The 18,565-nt window shown below is 33.7% G+C and overlaps 1 protein-coding gene across 6 annotated transcripts in view; it reads left to right on the forward strand.

Annotated features, from left to right (window-relative positions):
• ARMC8 (armadillo repeat containing 8) overlaps positions 1-18,565 on the forward strand; it is a 137,148-nt gene that overhangs the window by 29,997 nt on the left and 88,586 nt on the right. For all 6 annotated transcript variants that reach the window (XR_002324425.2, XM_020986114.2, XM_020986112.2 and 3 more), the window contains one exon: positions 17,586-17,657. Coding sequence is in view for 5 of the 6 variants with exons in the window: in XM_020986114.2 (XP_020841773.1) it covers positions 17,586-17,657 (72 nt within the window). In the remaining variant the exon portion in view is untranslated. The remainder of the gene's footprint in view (positions 1-17,585; positions 17,658-18,565) is intronic.

The following is an 18,565-nucleotide window of genomic DNA, read 5'->3' on the forward strand; positions in this document are numbered from 1 at the left end:
ACCTTTAAATAAAAATGTCTTTTCAAGACTGAGACTGTTTCATTGTTATTTTTGTTTCCAGTAACCTATAGAGTATTATGCTAGTCGTTGATGGTATCATATGTCCACAAACATTTGTTAATTGAGTTTAGGAAGGGGAATTTTAAGAGAAAGGATCGTTTTGTAGCTTGTGGTGCACTGCCAGAAAAGCCTAGGTCTCAGTAGTGTGCTTCTTTCAAGCTTTGCACATCCTTGGGCACGTGGAGGTCACTGGTTACTTTTCAGGGTTTGGAGTTAAAGAGCATACTAGGATAAGGAGTGGAAGAATGAATGAAAGAAGACTAAATTTTAAATGTCTCTTCTGCAAGTTTGCCAGGGAATGTTATTATTTTATAGATAGATGATGTACACACAATTTACATCTTTTTAATCTTAAAAATAAGTTCAGACGGTTGCCCTGACTCCAAGGGAAACTTTTGGCTTTCCTTTCATAATTATCTTCTTTACTCCTAATAGGTAGGTTGACTCAAAGACATCCCTAGTTGACCCTTCTACATAGATCCCTGAGTCATTTCAGCCTGAATTTACTCTCAGTGACAATAGAGGGAAATGGGGGATGCTCTAAATCTGGTGCCTATTCAAGTAAATATTGACTTTGTTCATTTAACAAAAGCCTTGTCTCGAATGGGAGTATATAAATGGTTCAGGAATTTAAGGCAACTTGTATTAATGTATTAACAAACTTTTGTTTTCTATTAAAATATATTTTTAATTGGCTAAATGTAGCGTTATTGGAGAAAATAAAACAACTGGAATGTTATAGTTGGGCAAATTATTAATAGAAAACCTTTTTGTTTTGTTATGCATGATGTAACTAATATAGAATCACATATCCTGGGTTGAAAGATAAAGGAAAATACATTTAAAGGTGAAGGGGAAAAAAGTAGAGTGAGGAGATTTTAAGAGTGTATGTAACAAAATAGTCAACTACAAAGGGAATTTGAAATAGACTAAGAGTTTTGTGAATGCCAACAAATTAATATAAACATATGTTACTATATATTATATATATATAATATACATGGTATATTAATACACAACTTATAATAATATAGTATGTTAATATCTAAGTATTGGATAATTAAATGTTAATATTTATAAAGAACATTTAAGATGGAATATAAAACTTAACTTGTGCTGAACATTAGAGTACTTAGCTTTCAGTACTCAGAAGTCTTATCTACTATAATCCTCTCAACTGAGTTGGAAATATTCACAGTCCTCATCTCTGCATTAGGGAAACTCGTCAAATGGTTCTAGAAGAATGTGGTCTTGGCCCTTGGCAGGATGGAAAGGAACCTAGACCCTGGCAAGTCTCCTTAAAAAAAGCTTTCTAGTTTGGGTAGCATCTGTTATTATGTTATACCACAGACAAATTTCACTTAATGAGAACTCAGCTCAGAACCTTCTGTTAATGAAAACTTTTTTTTTCAGGTCTTTGTTGATTTAAATTAATGCTCTTTCAGGTCATATCTTTGGGGAGAGGCAAGTAGAAAGAGCTTTGGACTTGAGAGGCTTCCTTTGGAGTCCTAGCTCTACCTAGTTTAAAGATCTTGGAGAAACCACTAACCTTTGTTTTACAATCTATAAAGTAGGAGTAATAATGCTTTGACTGTCTGCTTCACAGTTGTGAGAAAAGTGAATTGCAAAATGGAAAGTGCCATATAAATGTGAGTTACTGTTATTACTGAACTGTCATTGTCATTGATGTTTATAATAATGACTCATTGGGGAACTATGAAATTCTTAATTATTATAGAAGGATTGAGTGTGTTCATTATGTCATATGTAGTAATAAGAAAAAAAGGGTCTTAATATATTTTATAGAAATTTTCAGTCACAGAAGTTTGAAGTAAAACAATTTTCTTGTTAGACTGTTAATCTAAACTCTAATTTCCAGAATATTCCAATTAATTGAGATATTTTGTACTTGCTTTGTTAACATTTAATATACCCTCTATTTTTTTCTTTTTTTGGTCTGCATACTAGGGCTCAGTCTGGATGCCCTTTGAAACCTAGTTTATCTGCTGAAGAAAGTTTTAAGAAAAGGCAGTTTACCTTCAGTGCATTCTCCATTTAGCCACCAAAGTGGTTTTCTTGAAGTTCTAATCTGACTTTGTCACCTCCATACTCAATAAAACTGTAGTGATTCCCTATAACCTCTGGGATGAAGTATAAAATCCTCTATTTGACATTCAAAGGCCTAGTCCCCTCCTGTTTTTCCAGTCTTCTTACATCCTTTTCTCCCCACCAGATACACTGACCTCCTGGTATTCCATAAACAAGATTCTCTCTCTTTCTCTCTCTCTCTCTCTCTCTCTCTCTCTCTCTCTCTCTCTCTCTCTCTCTCTCTCAGAGCTCTGGGCATTTTATTTTTGGCTGCTGTCATACCTGGAATGCTGTCCATCCTCATCTCTTCCTCTTGGTTTCCCTGGCTTCTTTCAAGTCCCAGTTAAAATCCCACCTTCTTCTGGAAACCTGTCCCAATCCCTTTTAATTTTAGTGCCTTCTGTCTGTTAGCTATTTTCTGTTTATCCTTTATATATCTTCTTTGTACGTATTTGTTTGCTTGTTGTTTATCCCATTAGATTGTGGGCTTCTCCAGGCAAGGAATCTCTTCTTTCTTTCTATTCCCAGAGCTTAGCATAATACCTGGTACATAACAGTACTTAATAAGTGCTTATTGACTGACTGATTATGTGGAGGAAATTTGATGTAGTATGAAAAGTGCAGGATTTTGTCTGGGCTCTGATGTTTAAATCCTAGGTCTGACACTTACTAGCTGTGTTTGACCAAGTCTCTGAACTTCTTAGAGACTTGATTTACTTATCTGTAAAATGGCATTATTTACTTAAGGGTAGTAAGCTAAATGTTTTGTAAACTGTAAAATGTTATTATTGTGAGACAGAGAATAACTGTTATTTCTCAGAATGATTTGGCCTGCAGGAAAGAAGGAGTAGAGCAAGATAGGGAAACTTCAGTTTTGCAATTCTTCCTCAATTACATATTTACAGTCTGCCCTTATTTTATTTGAAGTATGTTCTTAAACATTAATAGGCACATTAAAGTGTAAGTTTCCAAACATATTCTAAAGTTAAATATAGGTGAGTTGGGATTGTAAATTCAATACTTCTATCAGTTCAAATAATATAGAAATCAGTAGTTTTATTTAAAAATGAAAAATTATGGGTAAAACAAGGATGTTTGTCACCACTGTTATTTGATATTTTTCTAGAAGTACTAGCTATTGCAGTAAACAAGATAAAGAAACTAAGAGAATGAACATAAGCAAAGAAGAAATAAAATTATTGTTTTTTATAGGTGATAAAATCATTTACTTAGAGAACATGAGAGATTCAACCAAAATTAGTTAAAATATTAACTTCACCTAAATAGCAGGCTGTAAAACAAACCCAAAGAAATTATCAGCCTTTCTGTATACTACCAACAAAAACTCAGCAAGAAGAGATATAAAAATAAATTCCATTCAAAATAGCTATTGAATGTATAAATATCTGGCAGTCTACTTACCAAGATGCACAGAATAATTACAGGATTACAACTACAAAACACTTTTAAAAAATATGTACATTTTAATTGATATCTTTTTTATATCACATTTTTTACTATATGCTTCCCTATATGCTCTCAGAGAACTGTTGCTATGATAAAGAATAAAAAAAAGGAAGAAATTTTTTAAAAGTTCTGTAAAACTAACCAACATATCAAAAAAGTCTGATGTTATTTGCAGTATTTCAATCCCATGGTTGCCTACCTTTGAAAAGACGTGGGGAAGGGAAAGGTATTTTCTCATATCTTCTTTGGAGCTAACCTTGGTCCATATATCACAACCAATTATTATTTTGTAGCATACAATTTCCATTGTTTTGTTTTTCAATTAATTTACCTTGTTTTGGTCATTGTATACATTATTTTCCTGGTTCTACTTCAATTTATAGCAGGTAGGTTAAGCCAATATAATAAAAACAACAATATTACCCTAAATTAATTTACATATTCAGTAGTATAAGATGTTGACCTAAACCTCGTTTATTCCAGGCTGCTTTCCAATTATAAAATACTCTTTAGAAGTATAAGACTTAAATAATTGGAAAGATTAATTGCTCATAGTTGGAGTATGCTAAGATAGTAAAAATGATGATACTACCTAAGTTGATTTATGATTTAGTGTTATACCAATCATATTACCAAAGGGTTATATTATCGAATGAGGAAAGATAATGGCAAAATTTAAATGAGGAATAAAAGGGCAGGAATTTCAAGGGAAATAATAAAAAATAATTTAAAAATTGGAAAGAAGAGGGCAATGTCAGATCTCAAACTGTACTATAAAACATCATCGAAGCTATTTGGTACTTTTTTAAAAATTGAGAAGTCAGTCAGTGAAACAAATTAGTTTAGCAATATGCAGAATAAATAAACTTTGTAGCTAATGTTCATCAAACACAAAGACCCTCCTGATTACTGGAGTAAACACTCATTATTTGACCAAAAACTTGAAGTCAGTCAATTGGAAATTAGGTTTAAACCAACCTCTCACACCATATACCAAGATTAGCTCTATATGTAATCATGACAATGATGACAATGATAGCTAGAATACTTTTTACATATAGTGCCTTCAAGTTTGCAAAGTACTTTACTAATATTATTTCATTTGATCCTCAACGCTGGGAGGTCAATGCTATTATTATCTCCATTTTACAGCTGAAGAAGCTTAGGGTGACTTGCCCAGGGTTGCGCACCTAGTGTCTGAGGCTGGCTCTGAACTCAGATCTTCCTGACTTCAGGTCCAGCACTCTATCCACTGTGCTATCTTAGCTGCATTAGCATAAATGCTCACATCATAAACAAAATAGTGGAGCAAGGAAGAAGTGTCCTCTTGGATCTGTGGATAGGGGAAGAGTTCATGAACAAATAAGCAATAGAGAATATGACAGAAGGTAAAAGTTTTGGTTATATAAAACTAAAAAGCTTTTGCACAAAAAAACCCAACCCAATGTGGCTGTTATTAGAAGGAGAGTAGTGAACTGGGAAAACAGTTCTTGCAGCAAGTTTCTCTTAGAAGTCTTATTTCCTAGATATACAAGGAATTGATTTCCTACTTTACTTACTGTTTTATTTTTCTATTTGTATTCCTAACACTTACCATAGTGCTTTGCTCATAGTAAGCATTTAGTAAGATGCTTTATTCATTCATTTTAAGTTTATCAGAATAAGAACTATTCTCTAAATTGATAGCTGTCCAAAGTATATGAACAGGCAGGTCTCAAAAGAAATCCAAGCTATCTATATCCACATGAAAAAGTTCTCCAAATCACTAATGGAGAAATACAAATTAAAACCACTCTGTGTTTCTAACTCACACTCATCAGATTGGTGATCTGCTGTTCACAGCAGAAATCACAGTTCTACTAATTGTGAAGTAGTCTAGTCATTCTTGGAAAGTAGTTTGGAATTCTGCCCCAAAAGTCACTAAACTGGATATATACTCTTTCCTCTAGCAATATAGACACAGTATATACTTCAGTGATATCACTAAACAGAGGGAAATTACCCATATGTATAAAAACATTTAGAGCAACACTTTGTTATAGCAAAGTGGGTGACCATTAATTAGAGAATGGCTGGGCAAATGATGGAATGGAATATTATTGTGCCTTAAGAAAGCATTCAGAGAAACCTGGGAACTCTGGTGTAAAGTGATGCAGAATGAAGAAAATAGAGCTAGAATTATGACTACCACAGTATACAAGAAAATATCTTTGAAAGAATTAATGACTGATGCTGACTCCACAGGACTGATGGCGAAGCATGCTCTTGGCAGAGAAGTGACTGATTTCTAGGTCTAAGTGACAAGTATGTTTTTAGATAAGGTCTTTGAGTGAATATATTTTGCTTGACTATGCTTATTAAAAGGAAAGGCTTTTATTTATGGGTTGGGGTAGAGTTATGGGTGGGGGGAATGGGTGAGTAGTAAGTGATGAGAAAAAAACATCAATGAAACATTTAAAAAATACACAGAAGAGAGCAGTTCATAAGTAGATACAGACAGGCAGGGTAGTTGTATTACTATTGTTTTAAATTTAGTATGCATTTAATTTTTTTAAATAGTTATTTAGTTTTAGTTTTCAACATTCACATCCATAAGTTTTTGAGTTTTAAATTTCTCCCCTCTCCTCTCCCCTCCCCAACGTGGCATGCAATCTGATACAGGCTCTAATTATACATTCATATTAAGCATATTTTAACATTAGTCATGATGTAAAGAATTAGAGCTATTGGGAGGAACCATGAGAAAGAAGAAACAAAACAAAACAACAAAAGAAAAGGAGAGCAAATATATATTTCCACCTGTGTTCAGACTCCTAAGTTCTTTCTCTGGATGTGGATAGCATTTTCCATCATGAGTCTTTTGGAGTGGTCTTAGATGCTTGCATTGCTGAGAAGAGCTAAATCTGTCAAAGTCAGTCATCTCACAGTGTGGCTATTACTGTGTACAGTGTTCTGGTCCTGCTCATTTCACTCTGCATCAGTTCATATAAGTTTTTTCAGGTTTTTCTAAAGTCTACCTGCTCATCATTTCTTGTAGCACAATAGTATTCCATTACATTCATATACCACAACTTGTTCAGCCATTCCCCAATTGATGGACATTCCCTCAATTTCCAATTCTTTGCCACCACAAAAAGAGCTACTATAAATATTTTTGTACATGTGGGTCTTTTTCCCATTTTTATGATCTCTTTGGGATACAGCCCTAGAAGTACTATTGCTGGGTCAAAGGGTATGCACAGTTTTATAGCCCTTTGGGCATAGTTCCAAATTGCTCTCTAGAATGGCTGGATTATGCACTTAATTGTTAAAATAATTTAAATTATAGTTGTAATTTGCAATTTAAATCAACTTTTTTTTTTTGTTGAAGCCTTTTGTTTAAGAGGAAAGTATATGTAAAGATATCTTTGAAATTTCCCCTTAATTAAAAACTATTATGGGGCTGAAATGTCCAAATTTATTATATAAATCCAAACACACTTTATAAACATTTTTTGAATAGGTCATATTAGGCCTTAGATTGACATTATGTACCCGATCTTAAGAGGTTCCTAAATGATACAAAAACTTCTACCCAGTGGAAGTGATTATTTCCTAAGTCTTAGAAGGATCCTAGTGTGAATCAGGAATGCTTAGTTTCTTTCCAAATTGTGAATTTGTTTCTCTTACAGCAATCTTTTTGTTAGTAGAGTCTTTGGAGATAACAGACTTGAAAGACTCATTGCTTTTGAAATTTTAAATAGAGAGTTAATCCTTTACTTCTTTCTGAAGTACAGTGTTTGAAACATGTAAGTAAATGGTATTTTATTTTAGGCAAAATAATTTTGAACAAGGAGATAGCCATCCATTAATATAATGAATGACAAGCTCATCCATAATACAGTAGTGTATTGTAGCCTGTATAGCAGTGTGTGTACAAGTAGCAAAACGAACTAGGTATAAAGGACATCATTTTCTGTAGGGATGGAAATTTTCTTAAGATTTTTATCCTCTTCCTAATACCTCTTTAGTGATACTTGTCACTAAAGGGGTATTAGGAAGAGGATAAAAATCATTAAAAAAAAAATTTCCCTGACTTGAAAGATGAAAAAGTATGTGGGTGTGGGTGCGCACGTGCACCCCACACACACACACGTATATATATATATGTATATATTCGGAGAGAGAGAGAAGGATTTTTTGTTTTAGAGATTCTTTTGCATTATTTGACACTTAGGCTTAGAATAGACAACTAGGAAAACTTTTTTCCAGGTTCTGAGAATATAGTAAAATGACTGACCACTGCCCTACCTAGGAGGCTTAAAGGAAACCACATATCATGTTTTATGCAAGTGATTTTCTTTGAAGAGATCAAAATGTCCTTATCCCAGTCCAGTTAATTGAGAAGATAGAAAGCTTCTTACTGTACAAGTAATTCTGATTACTGAGCTAGGTGTGTGTTACTAACAGGTGGTTCTGGTGCTTCAAAGTAAGATAAAGAATTAAAAGGGTAAAAGTAGTTGATAAAGATCAATTAGTAAACCATGGTAATAGAATAGCTTCTTTAGATAGTTAATTCCAGAAAAGTCCATCCCCAGAAGTGTTTTAAATTGTTATTAAAATCATTGTACTTTGACTATGGTTACTGAATTCTTCTTTTAAGTATCTGTGTATTCATTGAGTTAAGGTTTAAGTAGTCTATAGGAAGGTTGACTTTTTTGAGCATAACAGGCTCCCATAATATAAAACTTCAAAAATTTAATTTCTCCAAACATTCAACATTGTCATGCTTAGGTCTGTGGCAGAAGTAAACACGAATGAATAAGAAATTTTTTTGGATGATTCCATTATATTTTTGTATCTACAGCGAAGGAACATTTCAGAGTTATAGGGTTATGTGAGATTAGCAAAACTATTGTTTTGTTATTATACACTATTTAGTAATTTTTTAAAACTTTATTCCTATCTGCTAATGTCACCTTGTAGATTTGATTTAGGGGCAAAGCAGTAATTCGGAATATGAAGTTTTGTTTCAGAAAAGGTTTTATAATAAAGTTACCCATATCACAGATATCATGCAGAACTTTCAATCTGACTATAACAGTAGTTATGATATTTTTATATTGCTTATGCCTAGAATGTCATTAAATGCCTATCATCCAGGAGAGCTTGGAGGAAATTAAAGCCTTGTATCTTGTTTGGAGAGATGTGTAGTAAGGCCTCTCTACAACATACTTGTATAGATACCTAGAATAAAGATGAATACCCATCCTTCATATTCCATCAGAAAACTTAAGTCTAAGTGAAAGTGAAGATGAGATTGGAACTGACTGGATGATTGACATGCACATTATGCTAGAAATAATAGGTGAGTTTTTGAATGTTACTGGCAAATCAGTGGCACTGGTCATAACAATCAAAAAGATTTTCTGTAGAACAATAAAGCCTATAAGAAGGCTGCTTTACTCCTTGATCCAATAATTAACTCTGTAGAAGGGAGGCTTTCTTATGCTTTTTGGAGGTCTGATAGCTACACATTCTCCATTGCACTTTTATGAGAAAGGTAAATGACTCAAAAGCAAATGACAGCAGAGCCTTGTTCAAGGAGTTAAGCCTCAGGTTATCTTCTTTAAAATGCCCTTTCAGCCCTGTGTCATATGAACTTGTATTTGTACCTGTAGCTACATCATTGCCACAGTATAGTAACTGATGTTCGTAATAATTATGGCCTGAGTAGTCCCAACAATTAAATTGGGTTCATTGTATTCTGTTTTCATAGTAAGGGTGCTTAGAGAGTTAATCTTATATTATCTTAAAACTACTTGTTCACAATACCGCATTCTCTGAACATGCTGTATAATCTAAAGACTCTTCAAAAATATATTAGCATTTCAAATTATAGGACTGATTTTGTACAGCAATGAAGTTCAACATTTTGGGGGGGGGCAATTGAGGTTAAGTGACTTGCCTAGGGTAACACAGCTAGTAAGTGTCAAGTGTTTGGTCTGAGGCTGGATTTGAACTCAGGTACTCCTGACTTCAGGGCCAGTGCTCTATCTACTGTGCCACCTAGCTGCCCCAAGTTCAGCATTTATTAAGTACCTGTTGTATAGATAGCACTCTATTAGGTAATAGGGAACAAAGACATTGCCCCTGCCCTCATAGATTAATATAGTTTAATAAAGGAATTTGACACATACAGAGATAATTGTAAGACAAAATAGTGTATGTGTACTGAAGAGATACAAGCCAAGTGCTGTTTGAAGCCTTAGGGAAGACTGCCTTGAGGAGCTTGAGGAGGTGGTATTTCAGCCAAGCTTTAAAGGATAAGTAAAAATTCAACAAGGAGAAAAGATATTCCAGACATAGGAAACAACGTGAGCAAAAGCAGTCAAAAATGAGATGGGAAAGGGGGAAGGCAAGTAACCTATCAGGCTGAGTATATAATAGATGGACAGGAGCAGTATATGAAATAAGGCTGAAAAGATAAGGCAGTACCAGATTGTGGAGCACCATGAATATAAGTCAAAGAAGTTTGAGTTTTACTATGTAGGAAATATGGGTAATTATTAAACTGTTTTGAGCATAAGAATGTTATCACTAGATCACTGTATAAGGAAGTGGTCTGGCAGATGTTAGGAAGGTTGGTTTCCTTGGAGGAAAGGAGAGTGACAGAAGACCCATTAGGCTATTGGAATAATCTAGGTAAGTGTGAATAACGGTAGTTATTTTGATAGTCCCTGTAGGAATAAATAGAAATGGATGAATGACAGACGTATTGTAGTAGTATTTCTGGGCCAAGGTAACCTATTTGGATATGAGAGGCAGAGTAGAAAGCAGACAATTAAAATAGAGTTTTAAACATGGAAGACTAGGTGAATGATGATACCGTTGGTAGTAATAGTAAGACCATGGCCTCCATAATATTTGCATTATAATTTGTTAGGATTAAAGAATTTGTTTTAATCTCACTTTACCTTCAGGATGCTTGGAAATAACAAAATTCATTATTCCTTATTTTTGTCCCAAGTTAATCTTTATCTATGAAAATGTCATGCAAGATAAATGTAATGATAAATACAATTACTTTATTACACATTTAGTGAAGGAAGTCTTGGTCTCATTTCCGAAGACAATTCGTACTTATGGTCATGATTAAAAGTTGTCAGGAATATTTAGGCCAAACTTCAACTCATCGTGTATTTAGGTGTTGGTATAGGGTGTAACCTTTGAAGATCATGGATAGATATTTCTAAATTGTGAACAAGTATTCTTCAAACTTTGTAAGTTAGAAGGATATGGGGGGGAAAGTATGAAAATTTATAGACTGAATTCTCCAAAGTTATTTTAATTTAATGATTAGACTTCTGGGCAATGTTCAGTTAAACATTTGACTTTGAAAATTTCTAGAACAATGGTATCAAACTCAAATAGAAAAGAGGGCCACTAAACCATACATAGGGAATCCCTGAAGGTCACTTACTAACATTTTTATTGTATTTTCAAAAATGTCTCCCATTTATATTAAATCTGTTACTCTTGGTACTTGGGAGGGTTGTGAGATGTGTTTGATACCTCTGGTCTAGAGACAAAAGTTGAAATCCAAGATTTTAGAACCAATATTCAATAAGAAAATTGTTAGTGCCTGGTATGTCTTAAAGTATTTGATAAATGATTATTGATTGATTCGTTTTGTTAGTTCCCTTTGGGAGTTATAAAATGCTTCAGAAAGACAGTGAACATAACAGTTGCTATTTATAGCCACTGGTACCTTTCCATATCTGTTGAATATTAATAATTGGTAATCGTAAGAATGTTGATTCACTTCATTTCAGATATATATAATAGATACTCAATGTTATTGTTATAACTGATGTTCCTAAAGTAGTATAGGATCCTTGTATGTGATAATTACTAATCGGAATATTTGATTAACCAAATACCCCATTTCCTGAGCATGCTGTATAACAGAAGATTTAGTGTACTTAGATTTTGCATTCTTCAAAAGAATGATTTGACATCATCATAATTATATCAACTTGGTGAGTATGTAAGTCGTTTTACACCCATTTCAAGGGTCATGTAACTCTGTAGCTCTGTTAAGTATGGTTTTTTCACTCCAGAGAAAGTTAATAAGGTACGAGTATTATGTTTTTCTCCTGTTTTGTTGGTCATTGAAATAAGACAGGTGACTCACTGCAGCATAGCCCTTGCCTCAGTTGGCAACAACCAAGTACTTCAGCAACCATGTCTGAGTGACCTGCAGTTGGCATTGATTATTGCTAATGACCAAGGAGACAGGACCACCCCCAGCTCCATCACCTTCACTGGAATAAGTTTGATCCAGCGATGCTGCAAAGAATAAAATTGAAGTGAACCTCACCAACAAGTTTTTGATGCCATGTGTCTTATTGGTAGCATTAGTTTTTGTTGTTTTTTGCTGATATGCAACATGTTGACACGTGTTGAACTTGTAGCTAGCTCACTAAAATTTGCTGACATTTTTCATTCAAATATCTGACTTATCCCTATCTTATATTTATGGAATTGATTTTTCAAAATTAAGTGTAAGACTTTACATTTATCCTTATTAAATTTTCCTTTCTCCTTTTCTTCTTTCCTTCCTTCCTTCCTTCCTTCCTTCCTTCCTTCCTTCCTTCCTTCCTTCCTTCCTTCCTTCCTTCTTTCCTTCCTTCCTTCCTTCCTTCCTTCCTTCCTTCCTTCCTTTTCTTCCTTCCTTCCTTCCTTCCTTCCTTCCTTCCTTCCTTCCTTCTCTCTCTCTCTCTCTTTCTCATGTTTAACCTTATAATATTTCTTTGGATTTTGACTTTGTTGTCTCAGTGTGTTAACTTTCTTTCCTAGCTTTATGTTACCTCTACATTTTACAAATGTGTCACCTGTGTTTTTTGATTGTTTGATTAAGTAAATACTAAATCCTAGAGACCACTCTACTAGAAACCTCCCTCTAAGTATATATACCCAGTAGTGACTATCTTTTGGGTCTGGTCATTTAACCAGTTCTGAATCAATTGTACTAGTATCTCACTCATATCCCTCTCTCTTACATGTGGTGATAGCATGAGAAATTTTGTTACATGCTTTGCTGAAAACAGTATACAGTGGAAAGAATGTTGGATTTAGAGTCAGAGGACCTGGCTTTGAATTTTGGCTCTCTGCCACTTATTATCTGTATGACCTTGGTCTAATCACAGCCTCTCTGTGCCTTAGTTTTTTTCTCTGTCAAACGAGGGAGTTGGACTAGATGATCTTTGTCTAGGCTTCTTCTAGTTCTAGATCTATGATGTTTTGATCAAAGTAAGTTCTATTTATAGCAGTCCAAAACTCTAGTAACCCCATCAAGAAAGGAAACAGTACAGCAGAGTAGTAAACACACCTCTCCCTAGATCAAACCACCTTGGAAGAACCAAAAATATACAGGTCCCCAGAATTACCTCTGAAAATAGCTGTACAAAAACCTCAAGCTTGGGACAGTGCCCTGCTCCACTTGGGAAGCAGAGTGCCACTTTAGCATATAGTTAAAAGTAAATACATAGTCTGTAAAATGAGCAAACAACAGAAAAAATTCTGACCATAGAAAGTTACTATGGTGACAAGGAAGATTAAAACACACACTCAAAAGAAGACAACAAAGTCAAAACTCCTTCATCCAGAGCCTCAAAGAAAAATATGAATTAGTCTCAGGACATGAAAGAGCTCAAAAAAGGACTTTAAAAATCAAGCAAGAGAGGTAGAGGAAAAATTGGAAAGAGAAATGAGAGTGATGCAAGAAAATCATGAAAAAAGTCAACAGCTTGGTAAAGGAGGGACAAAAGATACTGAAGAAAATAGCATCTTAAAAAACAAAATAGGCCAAACAGCAAAAGAGGCACAAAAATATAATGAGAAGAATGCTTGAAAAGCAGAATTGGCCAAATGGAAAAAAGATATACAAAAATTCACTGAAGGGCTCCTTAAAAAGTAGAATTGACCAAATGGAAAAGGTGGTACAAAAGCTCACTGAGGAAAATAATTCCTTAAAAGTTAGTATTGGGCAAGTGGAAGTTAATGACTTTATGAGCTATCAAGAAAATGAAACAAAAATCAAAAGAATGAAAAAATAGAAGAAAATGTGAAATATCTCATTGGAAAAACAACTGACCTGGAAAATAGATCCAGGAGAAATAATATAAGAATTACTGGACTACCTGAAAATCATGATTAAAAAATAAAGAGCCTAGACATCATCTTTCAAGAAGTTATGAAGGAAAACTGCCCTGTTATTCTAGAACCAGAGAGTAAAATAGAAATTAAAGGAATCTACCAATTATCTCCTGCAAGAGATCCCTAAATGAAAACTCCCAGGAATATTATAGCCAAATCCTAGAACTGCCAGGTCAAGGAGAAAATACTGCAAGCAGCCAAAAAGAAACAGTTCAAATATCATGGATCCATGTTCAAGATAGCAGGTTCTACATTAAAGGATTAGAGGGTTTGGAATATGTATTCCTGATGAAAAGACTAGAGCTGAATACAAAATTTGACTTTCAAATACAAGACTCAGAAGAAGAATAAAAAAGGTAAACAAGAAAGAGAAATCATAAGGGATTTGATAAGATTAAACTGTTTATATTCCTACCTGGTAAAATGATATTTATAACCTTTTAGGTGTGAGTTGAATATGATGGCATGATTATCTTAAAAATAAAATAAAATTAAGGAATTAGAAAGAAGAATGCACTGGAAGAAGGGGAAAGGGAGAGGTAGAATGGGATAAATTATATGACATGAAAGAGGCCTGAAAGAGATTTTATAGTGGAGGGGAAAATGGAGGGAGCACATGAATCTTTCCCTAATTGGAATTGGCCCAAAGAGGGAATAATATAGACACTCATTTGGTTGTAAAAATCTGTCTTACCATATAGAAAAGTAGGAGGGGAAAGGGCTAAAAGAAAGATGGGCAGAGCTGAGAGAAAAGAGGGCAGGTTATGAGAGATAAAAGTCACAAGCAAAACACTTGAGAATGGACAGAGTAAAAGGAGAGAGAGAGTAGGATAAAAATAGGATGGAGGGAAATACATAGTTGGTAGTCATTACTGTGAAAAAGTTTTTATAGTGACTTTCTCTGATAAAGACTTCATTTTTCAAACATAGAAAACTGAGTCAGTTTTCAGACAAAGTAATCAAAGCTATCTATAGTCATGTGAAAAAAAATGCTCTAAATCACTGCTATTGATTAGAGAAATGCAAATTAAAACAACTCTGAGGTACCAATCTATCTCTATCAGTTTAGCTAATATGATAGAAAAGGAAAATGATAAATGTTGGAGGGGGTGTGGGAAAATTGAGACACTAACGCACTGTTGGTGAAGTTGTGAACTGATACAACCTTTCTGGAGAGCAATTTGGACTATAAACCTGTGCGTATCCTTTGATCCAGCAATATCACTACTAGGTCTATATCCCGAAGAGATAAAAAACAAAAAGTAAAAGGCTCTATATATACAAAAATATTTATAGCAGCTCTTTTTGTAGTGGCAAAGAATCAGAAATTGAGGGGATTCCCATCAATTGGGGAATGGCTGAACAAGTTGTAGTGTACAATTATGATGGAATATTATTGTACTATAAGAAATGATGAGCAAGATGCTCTTAGAAAAGCCTGAAAAGACTTGCATGGGCTGATGCAAAGTGAAATGTACTGTATGCAAAGTAACATCAATATTTTAAGGATCAGTTGTGAGTGACTTAGCTATTCTCAACAATACATGGATCCCAGAGAACTCTGAAGGATTTACAATGAAAACTGCCATCCATCCCCACAGAAAGAACTGATGGTGTCTGAATGTATGAAGTATACTTTTTAAACTTTATTTTTCTTGGCTTTTTGGTCTGTTTTCTTTCACAACATGACTAATATGGAAATGCATTTTGCTTAACTGCACACGTATAACCTGTAAGAAATTGCTTACCTTCACAATGAGGAGGGAGGAAAGAGGGCAAAGAGAATTTGGAACTCAAAATTTTAAAGAATGAAATGTTAAAAATTGTTTTTACATGTAATTGGGAAAAATAAAATATGAAATAAATATATAAAGAGATATTACTCTGTTTTGTTTTCAGTGTTAACATGTTTTGATTATTTTTCTTCTGATTTTGTTATGATTTTACTTTGCTTATTTGATATTTTGTTGATTTGATTTTCTGCCCTCTTTTTATGCAGAGAAGCTAAAGATTTGTCATTTTTATTGTTCTTTTCATAAGAACCAGCTTTTAGTTTTATTTACCATTTTTATGGGCTTTGTCTAATTTATTTTCTGATTTTTAATATTCTGAGCTTATTTTAAGTTTATTTGTTGGCATTCTAATTTTTAAAAATCCATATTCAGTTCATTAATCATTCTCTCCCTTTTTTTGGGTTAATATGTTTGTAAGAATATGGTTTTTCCAGTAAGGACAGCTTTAGCTACATCCCAGAAATTTTGATATGTTGTCTTTTAATTATAATTTTCTTTCTCATAATTATTGTTTCTATCATATGTTCGTTGACCTACTCACTGTTTAAGAATTTATTGTTAAGTCTTCATTTGGTTCTATATCTTCGGTTACCAAATGATTATTTTATTGAATTATTGTCTATTTCTGCCTTATTATATTGTTTGCAGTATTTATGTATCTTAGTACATGACCACTGTTTGTAAAATTTCCACATGGTGCTGCGCAGCGTGCGTATTACATAGATCTTTTAGCTCTAGTTTCATTATAAGTTCTAAAGTTTCCCTTTTGCTTTTCTTTTTGTTGTCTTATCCAAAACTGAATATGTTGAAATTTCCTGTCACCATTGTGTTATTGTCAATGTCCTCTTTTAATTAGTATTTCCTTTATGAATTTGGATGCTAAGGCGTTTGGGGTATATACGTTTATTACTGATATTGGTTTATTGTCTAAGATTACTTTGAACATAATGTAGTTTCCTTGTTTATTATCCCTTTTTATTTTTTTGAATGGGTTGCATCCTGAGCTCCATTGCTTTTTGGAACACATTGTTCTGTTCTGTCCTGCATTTTCTGGTGGGTGCAAAATAGTCTTGTCTTATTGGAATATCCTTTCCTTTTTAAAAGCACTGCACAGTTTCTCTCTGCCTGTTCTCCTAATAAATTCTGGGCCCATTTCATTATCCATCTGCAGTGTCTATGCAAGATGCATATATTGAGTTGTCCATGTGCCTATATATCATACTGTTGACAAAAAGAATTTTTTTTCATTTATTTTTTTCTTGTATTAATGACTATGTTGAACTCTTTAGGATGTTTATTAAGTCATTTAGGAAGTTTTGTGGTATTTTGGAGTTTGTTGTTGTTAAAACAGTATCATTCACAAATAGTATCTGGAAGACCCCACCATATGTGAGGAATCCTTTTTTTATTTGGAATTTACACTGGATGTCTTGCATACCAGGGGAAGGAAGACACTTTTGGCATGTGTATATCTCCCTATTTTTGTGTCTCGCTTGATATTAATAATCATAGGTCCACTGACTAAAATGATCTCTATTATATCTTTTTAAAGTGCCTTATGGTTTATATATGTAGATAGATAGATAGATAGATAGATAGATAGATAGATAGATAGATATAGATGGATGGATGGATGGATAATATGACTATCTTTAGTAGACTAAAGCTTATATCACTAGCTCATTATGACATCTGCTTTTAGGTTTTTTTCTTGTCTTAGTAGTAGATTTATGTTGGGCTGTCTACACCAGGGCTTCTTAAACTTTTTCCACTTGGTCTACACTACCTCCCCATCCTTTCTGTTAAGTCACCTAGCCAAAGAGAATAATTTTTCTGGAAATGGGATAGGATTTTTAAAAAAAGATATATGCTTTGTCTAGCACATGAATCTGATATAGGAATTGTTGACAAGTAGAACCATTTCAAAATTTTCTGTGATGTTTCAACATAATTCACTCTTTCCCTTTTTAAATTTAGAGACATGAAAAATGCTGTAATTGGAAACAACAAACAGAAAGCCAACCTTATTGTTTTAGGAGCAGTTCCAAGGTATGTTTTTTGTGAATGCCTTTTTTTTGTCATTTGTAATACATTCTGATTGTAGACCTTTCCAACCTAAGCATTATTTTTTCCTTTTTTAGAAAAAATTCCTAAAAGAGACTTTTTTAAAAAAGTGTTACTTGGAGGAAAAAAATATATGTGTGTGTGTGTGTGTGTGTGTGTGTGTGTGTGTGTATATATATAAGGAATGCCTCTGAAAGAAAATGCCTCTGAAAACTAAAGTATCACATAATTGATATATTCGGAGTGTTTTATTTAATTCCTGTTTTACTGGAAATTTAGTAAAATTACTGCTTTAGCAGTAAAATAATATCCTAGATAAATAAGCAAAAATTGAAGTAACTTGGCTATACATTGTACTAACACTATTATTTTCTGCCTAATCCCTAGAATCCTAGCAATTTCTACTCTAATTGGGAGCAATAATTACATGGGACCCAAATACGATTTTTGGAATTTATAAAAATTATACTTTATTAATGATCATACTGTGAATTTTGCTTTTTAGAATTACTGGTTTGTTTGGGGGTTTTTTTGCTTTTTGGTGAGGCAGTCAGGGTTAAGTGACTTGCATAGGGTCACACAGCTAGTAAGTGTCAAGTGTGAGGCTGGATTTGAACTCAGGTCCTCCTGACTGCAAGGCCAGAGCTCTATCCATTAGGCTACCTAGCTGCCCCATAGAATTACTTTTCTTTAATAGACTTTATGGTTTATTTGAATGGGGAAACCAGAAAGTTGAAAGTTATTACCTGTCAAAATCATTTATTAAAATTAGGATTTTCAGTTTGGAGAGAATTTGGCACTATTTTACTTTGCAGAGTGACATTTATCAGTAGCACCTCTCCCTAGGGGAATGGTTTTACATAAACGCAATACTGTAGGGAAAAGGGGGAATC

Source organism: Phascolarctos cinereus, unplaced genomic scaffold (genome assembly GCF_003287225.1).
Source record: "Phascolarctos cinereus isolate Bilbo 61053 unplaced genomic scaffold, phaCin_HiC Scaffold_726;HRSCAF=1367, whole genome shotgun sequence".
Lineage (NCBI taxonomy): Eukaryota > Metazoa > Chordata > Mammalia > Diprotodontia > Phascolarctidae > Phascolarctos > Phascolarctos cinereus.